Genomic DNA, 14,118 nt, shown 5'->3' on the forward strand with positions numbered 1-14,118 from the left:
CATAAAAATAAAGATAGTAATACAACTACAAATAGTAAGAGAATTCATAGATTTAATTTACCTACTGTTAAAAGTACATTTGCCACAAAACATTTTAAATTCCTTGCACCCTACTTATATAATATTTTGGATAAAAAGTCCAATATAAAAAACCTGAAAGCGTATAATTTAAGAAAAATTACAAAGGAATGGCTGATGGAGTTAGATTATAACACATGTGAAAATTTATTTCAACGTAATAACTAAGTCATCACATCCATATGCACTTATAATTATACACACACACACACACACACACACCCACACACACACTCACACACATACACACACAAACAAACGCACACACACCTACACACACACACACACTATAATTATTAATTCATAAATTATTTGTTTTTCTACACAAACAATTATTAAATTTATATATATGGGAAGTCCTTTTCTCCTTAAGTACAGGTCTTCCCAGTTAAGGAGTCAAGTCAACATTGAATTTGAATTTCTTGTGTATAACAATAAAGATTTTTTCATTTTTTTTTCATTTTTTTTCATTTTTTAAATAATTTCTGCTCTTGTAGGATATGATTGATGTGACATTATTTTTTTACATCCATGTTAAATTTTGCCTAGTCCGTTTACAAACTGGCATATTTCGCATTAGGTCAGTGACATGGTTGTCTCGCTCTCGAAGGAATTCATTAATAAGCGTATCTTATAACTGGATAATTAACATACATTTAACCTAAATGTCCAGCTCGGCCAGCTATATCTGAACACATTAGTAGCTGATAGTAGTGTGAATAAACTGAACTGCTGGTGTTTACCTTGACAACTCCTTACTAGTAAATAAAGACTAGTATATACCTGTATATGTATTAACAGATATTTGTATAAACGCATAACCGATGAATCCGTCCATTTGGTTTGACAATGAACCAGAAAGGTCGGCAGAGGTTGATCAGTTGTTATGATCACTCGAAAGAATTGTATTCTTTTATTACTTTTTCATTTTATTTTATTGTAAAAGACAAGCCTCATTATAGTATTGGAATGTTTTCTTGCGAATGTAAACTCGCGGTAAGGCGACGCGCTCCAGTCCCAGGTACCTAAATGCTTTTGAAACATTTTCCTCGTCGTTTCAAATGGGCAACAGGCACGTACGATTTATATATTTTATTTACATATGCTATGTTGTTTGTTAACTTTTACTAAAACTATACGCGACAGAAGAAACTGTCTTTTAAATTATTCAAACAAAAATATTGTGGACAAACAAGTAAATCTCATTGCACAGTAATACGGAATAAATTTATACACGAGTCGGTATAAAATGCAGGAAATAAAATAATTTACCAAAAAAAATCCATTGTCTAAAACAATCATTGTTTTTTTTTGATAGAACACAAAATAACTTATATAAAAATAGTTAAATTGCGACCTAATCATTGCGTCGTTTTCCTCTCATGGGTATCGAATCCAGATCACGCTTTTCAAAAACCACTTACACTAAAATCTCGGCTACGTGGACTTTTTCCTGCACTTTTGATATAAACATTAAACATTTTAACATATTAATATTAGATTAGTGAAGAAGTGTCGAGGAGTGGGGGGGGGGGAAGTGGGGAGGGGAGGGGGGGGGTAATCTATAAATCAGATGTAACCTTTATGGAATGTTGATTATTCTAACCTTGTATACAATATTACGTTCCTTGCGGAAATCCATCGAGAGACTAACATGAGCGGCGGCGGCGGCGGCGGCGGCGGCGGCGGCCGCGGCGGAGAGTTGTGTATAAACATAACCGTCGTATGTTACATGTTTCACAACTCGAAGACAAAACGAGCTGCAACTGCTACGTGTTATATAAACTTGAGGATTTATAAAACAAAAGCAAGAGATATAAAACGCAGCTATGTTATAGAAAAGTGTGGGAAGATTGCAAAGAATTACTAGGAAAATAAATTAACTCTAGAATATAAGTAATGTGTTTATTTTTCCATGAAGCCGTGATTTCAATATGGCCGCTGTTTACGTAAACGTACCTACAGGTAATATGTCTCTCGCAAACTTTCAAACAACTTTCTCATTTGGCTTTGGAACTTTGGTAGCCTGAAATTTTAATAGCGGAAGAAATATTAGAAACACGATCGCCGTAAACTAATATTATCTTTGCGACACATAATAAAATACTTTTTTTGAACTTAAGTAGACCCGAGTAAAATAAAACCGCTAAAATCCTATTGTTCTGTTTGTAGCAATAATAATAACATCGCATAATGGTTACTCTAGATGTGAGATAAAGTAAATATAATAATATAATATGTTCAAGTAAAAACTTCAAGGAAAAATTAATTAAAATAACATTTGCAGAGTCAACGCGCATTTAAGTGTTTGTGTGTGCGTGTACTCTTGTGTATGTTTGAATGTCTGATATAAATTGATTTTTATTTTTGTTTTTGCTGTAATGAAAATTATAAACAAAAAGTAAAAGTGAATGAGATGAAGCAAGTACCGAAAAGGAATAAGTTTAAATGGAAAGAAAGATTACATTCTCTCTCTTCCTAATTGCTTCGTTTCCTAATGTTCGGTGGCCATCACTCTCGGTGTCCCTCTGTGTTACACCGTGTCACCAATGTCAGTACACTTACTGTTGTATTGTGTTGCAGGATCAACGCTGGGCGTGCGGCACGCGCAATGCGTGATGCTATTCTTCGCGCTGGTGCTGGCGTTTGCGATGCGGGTGAACATGAGCATGGCCATCGTCGCCATGACTGACAAGACAAAGGAGGACGTAAGTACTTGTATACTATATTTGTTAAGATAATTTGTGAAACGTTGAAAAATTTGCGGAGGTTTGAAAAGTAATTATGATTATGTTACTTTTACTTTAATGTTAAAACTAAAGTTTTACTTGTGTAGGTCGACATTTTCTTCAGTTGAGTTTACTGAACGATATTTTCATCTTGCTACAGCAAACAGACCGTTTATGCTAAAGCTAATATTTCTCCGTTCTACCGGTATCACCTTAGAAGTCTCTCTCAATATTTGTAGTCAGTGATTGTTGGTTAATAATTTATTTTATCCTGTACTTACATTTTGGTATGTTTACATTTTGGCAAACTTGGCATGTAACATGACATCGTCCATTGGAGTTGATGTGATATTATGTATAGAAGAGTTGTTTAGCTTTTGTATCTTAGATGCGTGTGTTATTGCCACTTGAGGATGCTATCTCGATGGCTCGCGATGATGACGCGCAATGTGTTGGCACTCGATGCTCGTCTCTCACGTGCCACTCGACTTAGCAAGCTCGAGGACTATCTTGCATAATGTCACATATATCTTGACGGGGCGGTCAAATCTGATCACAACCGATCAAAAATATTGAGCACTAGAACCTGATAAGGTTAAATAATTTCTAAAGAATACAATCTCAGCTGTGACAGATTACTCATGACAACTTTATCAATAATAGACTATCGAAATGAAATCTAGTCACGTATAAAGAAATATTTTGCTAGTTACATATCTGCAGGCGCTGAAGATAATAAACAATGGGATTGCAAAATCTTACATAAAACTTAGCTCTAACACGCATCATGTTTTCTAAGACAAAAAGAACATCGCTATCTATATTTCGTCTCAGCCGGTCAAGGATGACGATTTGCAATGCAATATTTGATAGTATTTATGTAGCTCACCGAGATAATTAATCTATTGTATTGTGTTTATTATTTGAGTTTAAATAAATAAGTATGAAGTATGAGTGGCGAGTCGCGACAGGCAGGGCGGCCACGCAATGGTGGTGCGGTGGTGGCGGTGTCTCGTGCGCGTTATCGTGCGATGTAATGGCCCACAGCTATCGACCGATAGCGTACCAATCATCTCGAATCTCGTTATTTACTATTACATTTATTTATTTATACTACATACATTTATTTAGTATTTCAATTGATTTATTGTTAACAAGTAGTCAATATTAATTAACACCAAGTACTCAAAATGGTAAATTTCGACTACAACGAAGGTTACATATATTTAAATAAGTATATATATATTTTATTTGATATGGAATTGCAAAGTATAAAATCCAATTATAGAGTTTGTCAAGTGGAGAAGTGAGTCGATACTAAATTGTAGTTCCGGCTTCTGGCGCGGAAGTTACTTACATTATCAGATAAATGTTGTCCCGGTGGCAGCCCTCGGAGATTTATGAGGGTTGCCGCTCAGGGGTATTTGGACTTCACTTAGGGGGTATCGTTTGTAATATTACAGACTTATTTTAATGTACAAGCGGAAATGGTTATTCTCTAGGTATTCACTAGTTACATATATATCGGCCTTTGTTTCTGATTTAAATTCATCTAAAAAAAATAATTGTGATTTACTTGTTTTTCTGAAATTCTTGAAAACTGGATTGAATCTTTCAAACTTAATTGCAAATTTTATAATTTAATCTTGATGTACCGCCAGCGCGGCGGGGTCCAAAAGATTTGAGACAAGTCGCTTATATTCTTTTGGTACTTGATGTGACGTGACGTTGGCAGTCGTTCGGGTGGAGCATGCAGACGCAGTCGGTGATCTTGTCGTCGTTCTTCTGGGGCTACGTGGTGCTGCAGATCCCGGCGGGCGAGCTGGCGGCGCGCTACGGCGGCATGCTGCTCATCACCGCTTGCATCGCCATCAACTCCGCCGTCTCCCTGCTCATCCCTATCGGATCCCACTATGTAAGTTTGCCGCAGCTCCTGTTGTTACATAATACAATATTTTACAAACGGAATTCCGTTTTAACTTTAGTATATAGAGACAGGACATGACGTGAGCCAGTAGAATTAAAGACATTAAAGTGATTTTGTTTCTGTGTCCAGGGTGGATGGCAGCTGGTGTGCGCGTGCCGCGTGGTACAAGGTCTGTCGCAGGGCTTCCTCTACCCCTCCATGCACAACCTTATCGGCAAGTGGGTGCCACTCGAGGAGAAGAGTCGCCTCGGCACATTGATTTATGCCGGTAAGTCGCTTACAATGCTTGCCTGCAATGTAAAACTTGAAACAAAATAGATTGTCTTCTTGACGTTAGTGACTAAATTTCATGAACGATGTGTGACTTTAGGCGGCCAATTCGGCACGGCGTTGCAGCTGATGGCGTCAGGCTTCCTCGCGGAGTACTGGGGCTGGCCCGCCATCTTCTACGTGAACGGAACCCTGGGCGCCGTATGGACCGTCATTTACGTTTTCCTCGGTGCTGACTCTCCCCAGGCCTCCAGGATGATTAGTGCCGAAGAGCGACTTTACATACAGACCTCTTTGGGACATGTCGGTGTCCAGAAGGTAAATAATAATACCTAATTACACTTTACACCACAATAACACATAAGAAAAAAAAAACGATATGTAAAATTTTGCCTTTCTTCCAGAAACTAAAAACGCCGTGGAAGAAAATCTGGACATCGCTATCTTTCATTTCCCTGATCGTGGTGCATTGTGGCCAGAATTGGGGCTTCTGGACCCTGATGACGGAGATCCCCTCCTACATGAGCCAGGTGCTCGGAGTGGACATCAAGGCGGTATGTATCTAGTAGCGCGCAATATGATTAATGACATCACAATATAGACTTGTAACTAGCTATATGTTAACTATCTTGTAACTTTGTAGCTGGAAGTGTTTCATGTAAATACATAAATAAATAAAGAAATAACGACTATTGACCTCAAGTGATGACATATTTTATTTATCTGTAAATGTTCAAGTACAATTTAATTATAATAATTTTGAGTTTTGTATCTTCTGACATAGTTTTATGTACTTTCTTATTATACATTTTACAGAACGGTTTGATGTCGGCATTGCCCTACCTGGCCATGTACTTGTGCAGCTTCCCGCTGGGCTTCATGTCGGACTACATCCTCAAGAAGAAGTGGCTCAGTATCACCGCTTGTAGAAAACTTTCCAACTCTATTGGTAAATTTACATTCTAACACATTTTCTTTTTGATTTATTTTTCCAGTATTATCTACCTTATGTTCTTTTTTCTCGATTGGAATGACAAGTGTAAGTAATGAAGTGTGTGTAGTAGTTGCATATGTTGTGTGCGTCAGGTCTGTTCGGTCCCGCGGTGGCGCTAGTGGGTCTGTCGTACGTGCCGGCGGGCAACATCACGCTCGCTGTGGCGCTGCTCACCGTCGTCGTGGGCCTCAATGCCGGACACTACACTGGATTCCTGGTCAGTCTGGTTTACACATGTTTATATGTACAATAGTAAAGATTTTTCTAAGATATACGAGCACAACTGAATAGAAGTCTTTTCAAAATCACAAACATTGTTAGCGTTTTTTGTTTTGCAGATCGTGCACATCGACATGGCGCCGAACTTCGCAGGCACTCTGATGGGCATTACGAACTGCCTAGCCAACGGCATCTCCATTATCGCCCCGCTCGCCGCCGGTGCCATACTAAAGGATGAGGTCAGTTCTTCAATATGTTTATTTTAGTATTTATTGCTTGAATTACCAAGCATAAGCAATGAGCAGATGTTTTAATAATAATATTTGCTATTTGTATTTTCCAGACGGATCCAAACGAATGGCGCAAAGTGTTCTACGTGTCATCTGCCATCTACATCGCTGCCAACGTCTTCTTTATCATCTTCGGCACCAGTGAGCGCCAGGAATGGAACGAGCCCCTCGAAGATTCCAAAGTCGCTCCTAATGGTATGCTTTACAATTATTTCTTCTTCACAAACACTAGTTGAGTGATAGAATAATTGAAAAAAATATCATAAGAATAAAGTTTCCGATTCAATTTAATATTCAATTAAAAGAGTGGTCATGAATTAGCACTTATTTTTTATTTGTTTTTAAACAAATAATCATAGCAATGATTTGTAACTAAAATGTTGCTTTCTATTTTCCCATATAATATCTAGATACAAAACAGAAAATTCTATTATAAAGCTGACCAAAGAAACTTTAATTTCAGATATGACTTCGGAAAAGAAAACAGAGAAAGTTGTTTGAAGGAATCAAAAGTGTTTCATTTCATTTTTGTACCTGATTGTAAATAGTTGACACTTTAGTGAGAGCAAAATGACTTTGATGTAGATATAATAAAACTTCTATTCTATATACATATATGTTTGTTTCATTTTAATGTTATACATAATATTTATTTCAAAGTAAGATATATATATATATTCCAATATTTTAATTGTTATGTATGAGAACAATGTGAGAGTAAATTGTCATTAAACGGTGTTTGTTCAATTGGTTTGAAGTAAAAACAGACCCGAATTCTTATTGGTCGTGGGCGCTGTTTACATTGTAACGTTTGTTTGTAATATTGAAACGTTTTCTTTTATAACTTATCCCCAACATCATAAACAATAATTGTCAAGATTTTAAAATAATTCAACATCATTAGGCACGCAATCAAAATATATTTGCTACTCATAGGAATAGAACATCAAAATGACTATGTGAAATTATATTGGAACAGAAAAACGATAGACAATGAAGTGTGACGCCAGGGATGACGTTGAAAAAGTGGCAGTGATCAGGTCCGAGGACGGCAAGCTGGAAGGTGAGCTTTTTACTCAAGTATTTATTTGTATTTTAGCTTTTAATCATTGAACATTAGTGATGAATTATATTCGTAAACTGCTTTTACTAGGCTGGGGGTACAGACACCAGCAATGTGTCATCCTTTTCTTATGCCTGACGACGTGCTACAGCATGCGCGCCTGCATGGGCGTCTCACTCGTTGCAATGACAACGAGCAGTACAACACGTGCAACTATCTACAACCATACAAATCTCACCAGCTACAATGCCAGTGATTACAAAGTTAATGGTATCTTGAGCGCACTGTTGCTTACTTATCCGGTAAGTAAATTTTGTTAAATATAGTCCATCTATTAACATCCAGTTATAATATGTCTTAAGGTTGATTAAATATATATTCAAATTTATACAGTAAAAAACTTTTTTCCATATTTGAAACAATGATGAATATCGAGGACAATCTCCTATTCGCTCTATTCAGTATCCAATATTCAAATGGAACAAGAAGACACAGGACGCGATCCTGGCGTCGTTCTTCTGGGGCTACATGGTGCTGCAGGTGCCGGCTGGGCAGCTCGCACACCGCGTGGGCGCGCGCCGCCTGCTTGCCGCCGCCCTATTCGTCAATGCGCTCGTCTCGTTCTGCTTGCCCTGGGCCGCATATTATGTAAGTCGATCGACCTGGTGTCGTTTGTGTTTTTATGCACTACTCTAATCGTAAGGTCTGAAACAGGGAGGATGGGCATGGGTCGCAGTGTTTAGGATAAAGCAGGGCTTGAGTCAAGCCTGCATCATGCCGGGCATGCACACATTGCTCGGTAAATGGACACCGCTGAGAGAGAGGAGCCGTCTAACTGCCTGGGTGCATGGGGGTGAGTTAATGGGAGCTTGTGATATTTGATTTATACTTTTTGTTGGAACTTTTTAATTTTTTAATTTAAAACATTTTTTACCAGGGCATGCCTTAGGGCCAGTGTTGGGTCTTCCAGTGACAGGCTTCATCGCGTCCTCCTCGGTGGGTTGGCCCGGCGTGTTCCGCTTCTACGGAGTCCTGGCAGCGCTCGTAGGCGCGCTAATCTGGTGCCTGACGGCCGACACGCCGGCCAAACATCCTAATATATCATACAGCGAGAAAGAATATATTGAAAATGATATAGGCTCTAGTGATGACTCACAGGTAAATTTTCCCTCGTACATGCTGGTAACAATGCTCGTAAGGAAATTTTCCAAAACAGAGATATGCATGATTATTACAGAAAGCGATGTCAGTTCCGTGGCGTAAGATATTGAGTCACCGCGGTATGTATGCCATTGTAGCGGCCCACATCGCGCAGGCGTGGGGCCAGCTCATTCTATACGGAGAATTGCCGGACTTTATGGATAAAGTCATGGGGGTCAACATTAAAGCGGTAAAAAGTTAAATATAAATTTTAAAAAAATAATAGCAACATTGATGATTATTGTAAAATACAATTGTTCACCATTAATGCAGAACGGCATGCTCACTGCCCTGCCATTCCTTGTCATGTGGTTCACCAACTTCTTCTTTAGCTGGGCTGCTGACAAACTGATCGTCAAGAAGATACTCAGTGTAACGCACACGAGGAAACTTGCTACATCTGTTGGTAATTTATCTTATTTTCTAGCTAATCACTGCTTAGATTTGCCTAAAAAAACGTGAAATTCTTAGAATAATGTGTTCTTCCAACTTAATTAATAATTTGGCTGTAGGTAGCCTTTCAGCTGCAATTGGTCTGATCGTGCTGGCGTTTGTGCCAAAGAAATTAGTGATCGTAGAAAGTGTTCTGGTGGTACTTGTCGGACTCAAAGTGGCGACTCACGCGGGAGTCTACGTGAGTATTGGATTTACTACTGCGATATTATAAGAAATTTTTTTATTCGTTGCATTTTAATCACAGGCAAAAATTTGAAGTGTTTTACTTTGATCGATTCGATTTGAATGTGGATATGGCGAATAAAGTTAATAGCTTTAAGAACTATGAATCTATTTTATGTACATTTTAATCAAAATCCACTAATGTAGAAATGTGACAATTATAATATTTTTTCAAAACATTCAGGTGAACAACATCGACATATCGCCGAACTTCTCTGGCACTTTGATGAGCATTAGCAACTTCATATCTAATTTATGCGCCTCCCTGGCACCCATCGTGAACGCCTTCATACTGACAGACGTTGTGAGTATTGCATCGTAGTTGCCATCTCTTTACGTCTCTCAATTTCCTGAATATCGTACACCCTGACCAGACTGACCAGGTATTGTACATATATCTCATATATCCTCATAATACGCAGTTAAACGTATTGCAGTAGAACAAACTACCATTGGAATATTGGTTTGTATAGAAGCGCCTGAGCATGGTTTAATAGCAATGTCTTTAAGATATTAATTTCAGACATCGTTCGCTGTCTACAGCGTGTTGTAGTAAGTTTATTTTTTTACTTTCTTTTTCTCTAATACCACACTATTTTATGTTGCAGACAAGTGAATATCTTTGGAGGAAGGTATTCTTCGTCACTGCTGGTATATATTTTGTTTCCAATCTTGTCTATTTGATTTGTGGGACAGCTGAGCGAGCTGAATGGAACGACCCACCGCAAAAAAAGAATACCACAAATGTTGAAGAGTGTAATCCTATGCTGGATACGGCAGGGAAGTGACGAATTATAATTTTAATTTCCACTAACATTTAAATAAATATTTTGTATAAAATTAGACCCATAATTTACGATGTCAGATTTTTCAAAATCTGGTACACACGTTTGGTCCCAATCATAATGTAATTATTTATATTCAGTGTTATTGTAAATCAAGTATGGCCGCTGCCCCGAAGATATTTTTCCACCTCCTCCTCAGTTTGGTAAGTAGATAAATCTAGGATGCCCGCCATTACTAAATGGCGGATGACAAGTTGTTTTAAAACCGCCTCAACATGGGCATCAAATCATCAACAAAAAAGGCGAAAGTTTATGTTAATTTGTAAAGAAATCAGTTTTATTCTAAACACTATAAACACTATAAGATGACCACAAACAGTATTGTGTTAACATTTCAAATAAAAATAAATTTCTATTACGCTACTTAAAAAATAGCGAAGAGAAAATCAGACACAGAAAAATTAAAAAAAATGAAACGCAACAAAACGAACATTACTTTGCTCATAAACCTTGAATTGCGAACAGTAATATTAATACATGTCGGAGCAGAATACAGACATTAATCAACGCCGAGTTTTCACATAAAAGTAATATTTTAAAAGCGCAGGAGACTCGTCGACATCGACATACAGATAGTAAAGTTTGCGCCATACACACGTACATATACACAGGGAACAAAATTATTCGTCATAAATAATAGCTTCAAAATAAATATATCTGCTTGCAACCACATTAGTTGTAGTCAAACATCACGTTTCATACATTTGTATCTTGTAAATTGTAGTCAAGTTAACCATTCTTAGAATATTTTTCTTTTCATTATTGTGTTAAAATTGTTATCAAGAACACAAATTGCATTATCGAATATGAACACTAAACCTACAAAGAGTTTGAAATCCATAAACAAGAAGAATGCGAGGTATAAAGTGTTGTTGCGAAACTTTTTCAATCTCTATTCGTCACGTACATACGCAAGTCCTCGGGCGTTCGGAATATTTGTAGGAACTGAGTCGATACAGCGAAAAAATATGCATTGCCCTATCGTCACTCAAGAAATATTATACAAAGTTACACAAATTTTTTCTACGTGTCTCGTCTTGGAAATATACGCTACTGAGACGACATATATTAATATGTTTGAAAGACATAAAAAGAATATTATTCAGCGACACGTTTCCATATAAAAATGCGTGGCTCATGAGAAGGGGAGCTTTTGTTACGGAATTAAAGTACAAATTGTTTGCGGAGGCAGTTTGTGATGTTTACTGAGACAGATTGTTATTGCAAATTCGCTCAGCCGTGAGAAGTAACAATGAGACACATTCTTTATTCCAATATTATTGCCATATAATTTGTAAAAGCTTATTTTAATTTTAAAAAATTAGACGGAGTCTTTACACGCGGTTAACAGGACAGCGAGCAGAAAGCGACTCGAAAGGAAAAGGCTGATCTAATTTGCGTGCGTCCCTCGAGTTACTTTGGTTCTTAATATGTTCAAATGACTTTTATGTTTCTAAAATATCTAATAGAACATTGGAGCAAATAGTCGTTTATTTGTGCCAAAATAAAAGAGCGCGCGGCTTTCCGCCGGTGATACCTTGCGCGAAGTGAAACACATACTGGGGCAGATGTAGTTTTCTGAGAGGATTTTATACGCAATATTAAAACTAGTAGTGGTCAAAGTAAAATTTATGGTAACGAAATTATGAAATGAACAAGCATAGTTTAAGAAAAATGTTACATTCGTCTGTCAGTCGAGCAAAAGATGATAAACACACAAATGAATTAAGTGAACGCAAAATATTAACGTAAGTATAAGAAATGATTAATTTAGTATAATGAAGCGAGGTCGGGCCGGTACGAGCTGGTCATTAGGCGGTGCGACCCTGATCGAGAGGGCTGATTGGGCAAGCACCGGGACTCGGCAGCTCAGGGCACACTTACCGCGCTCCACGATCCACCCTCGCTTTTAATTGAATTGCCGACTTTGACAAAATACACATCATAATGAAGAGATGTCCAGCAAATTATTTATATTTATATAAACGATATAACACGTTGTGACATCTTTCCAATGTTTTTGTGTAATAAGTCTTACTTTGACGGATATCCTTTAGAGTCAAATACAAAACTTTAACATTACTCACTTACATTTTATGGTAGTTAAACTCACATGAAACTTTTATATCATGATAACACATTGCTCTGTAAGTATAGCTTTTAAGAAAGTTATAACATTTAAAAAAACTTATTTGTGAAACAAAATTATTTAGAAAAAATCAATACAAATTGACTACTAGGTATTTTGTAAGTGAGTGAGGTGAGCGTCGTTTGTGCGAGTGAGGTGAGTCACCAGCAGCGGCCCGCGGGAGTCATCCGTCTTCGCCAAAGAACAAATTATGTGTAATTGAGTAATCTTACCGAAACGCAAATAGACCTTTTTCACTTTATATTGCTTTTCTGTCTTTATTTACAATAAATTCCAGTGTTTCATGTATATTGTTAATATTTACCATTGACTTTATGATTTCTTGAAGATACTTTTGAGTTACTTCAATATATAATATAATATATATATATATATATATATAGATTGGTAGAAGGTTATATATACATATATCAGCCTCGATAAAATATGTCTTATCGAAGTATATCAAGAAACTAAGAAGTACGAATATCTGTTGGCCTTGTACTGTCTTATATCATTTGATGATATTTGTGTTCAACGAAATTTATAATACTTGCATTAAATATTTCTACTCAAATTAATACTTAAGTCACTCTCACTATCTTTCTCTCCCCACTGTAGTCCTTACTTAAAACTGTTTTAAATTGATCATAAAGTAACTATAAAAACTTAATAAGTAGCCTATGTCATCTTCCAGGCCATGTTCTACATCTATGCCAAATTTAATCGAGATCTATGCAGCCTTTGGAGAGATAACTCCTAATAATTGATACATCCATCCAAACATTCGCATTTATAGTATTAGTTAGAGTTAAGGTAAGCAGTAAGATGGTGATCGGAGGACTACGACATCGATCATTATCAGACATACAAATGGTGTGTCGAGTTTATCAGAACGCCTCTAAACAACGATGACTGCGAAATATTATGTGATAAAAATATTTACATGAGCGTTTGCGCATCTATTTAGATATATGTATATGTAAATAGTAGTTTAATGTTATGTTAATACGGATAGGTAATTTCGTTGACAACCTACACTCAACAACTAAACTCACGCCGTTAACCGAGAAGGATAAACAGAGTTTTGACGATCAAATCAAAATGCTGACAAATAATCACAATATAATTGTGCAGAAGGAGTGTTTCCTACTTCAGCAACTATTGCAAATAAAACATTAATTCACTGACTTTATCTCTAGTTGTTAATAAAATGTAAGCATTCATATGTTATTTTAACGTAATGCTTCATTGTAATTGTTCCCTTTGCCCTGAGATGCTCTACCTCGACATTTTCCCTTGCCTTTCCCTTTTAGTTTTATGTCGGACGTAACAATAAACAGAAAGTGGTTCAGAATAACTGCGACATCGAAGTTTTTTTAATGCACTAAATGTTTATTTATCAAAGTGGCTGAGGAATATAAAGTGAATATAAAGGTTCCAATTTCCTTTTTCTACTCTTGAAATAATTGGTATAATAAATTTGTTAAATTGCAATTTTTAAGAAACTAAGGTCATAACATCGTGGAAATTTATTAGGATTAATGACAGTTAAAAATTTTCATTATATGAATATAATACTTATTGCATAGTATTAAGGTCTACTATACTGTGATAAAATGGATATATGTTTTGACCGCGTTGTGTTAACAGCGACTTTTGACATTAGATAACCTTAAATTAACAAGAGAACATTA

The 14,118-nt window shown here is 36.7% G+C and overlaps 2 protein-coding genes across 2 annotated transcripts in view; both read left to right on the plus strand.

The window, feature by feature from the left end:
* LOC106127088 (putative inorganic phosphate cotransporter) overlaps positions 1 to 7,098 on the plus strand; it is a 10,396-nt gene extending 3,298 nt beyond the window's left edge. Inside the window, exons 2-11 of the mRNA XM_013325064.1 lie at positions 2,662 to 2,786; positions 4,543 to 4,722; positions 4,864 to 5,002; positions 5,105 to 5,322; positions 5,409 to 5,558; positions 5,821 to 5,953; positions 6,091 to 6,215; positions 6,337 to 6,456; positions 6,561 to 6,702; positions 6,971 to 7,098. Of these exons, the coding sequence (XP_013180518.1) occupies positions 2,662 to 2,786; positions 4,543 to 4,722; positions 4,864 to 5,002; positions 5,105 to 5,322; positions 5,409 to 5,558; positions 5,821 to 5,953; positions 6,091 to 6,215; positions 6,337 to 6,456; positions 6,561 to 6,702; positions 6,971 to 7,008 (1,370 nt within the window). The 3' untranslated portion in view covers positions 7,009 to 7,098. The remainder of the gene's footprint in view (positions 1 to 2,661; positions 2,787 to 4,542; positions 4,723 to 4,863; positions 5,003 to 5,104; positions 5,323 to 5,408; positions 5,559 to 5,820; positions 5,954 to 6,090; positions 6,216 to 6,336; positions 6,457 to 6,560; positions 6,703 to 6,970) is intronic.
* Positions 7,099 to 7,377: 279 nt separating this feature from the next.
* Positions 7,378 to 10,291, plus strand: LOC106127084 (putative inorganic phosphate cotransporter). Its single transcript, XM_013325054.1, has 10 exons — positions 7,378 to 7,570; positions 7,661 to 7,872; positions 8,033 to 8,218; positions 8,285 to 8,423; positions 8,508 to 8,728; positions 8,808 to 8,960; positions 9,044 to 9,176; positions 9,283 to 9,404; positions 9,633 to 9,752; positions 10,057 to 10,291. The coding sequence occupies exons 1-10, from the start codon at positions 7,501 to 7,503 to the stop codon at positions 10,234 to 10,236; spliced, it is 1,536 nt and encodes a 511-aa protein (XP_013180508.1). The 5' UTR covers positions 7,378 to 7,500; the 3' UTR covers positions 10,237 to 10,291.
* Positions 10,292 to 14,118: the final 3,827 nt, after the last annotated feature.

This window comes from Papilio xuthus, unplaced genomic scaffold (assembly GCF_000836235.2).
Source record: "Papilio xuthus unplaced genomic scaffold, Pxut_1.1 DF824888.1, whole genome shotgun sequence".
NCBI classification, from domain to species: domain Eukaryota; kingdom Metazoa; phylum Arthropoda; class Insecta; order Lepidoptera; family Papilionidae; genus Papilio; species Papilio xuthus.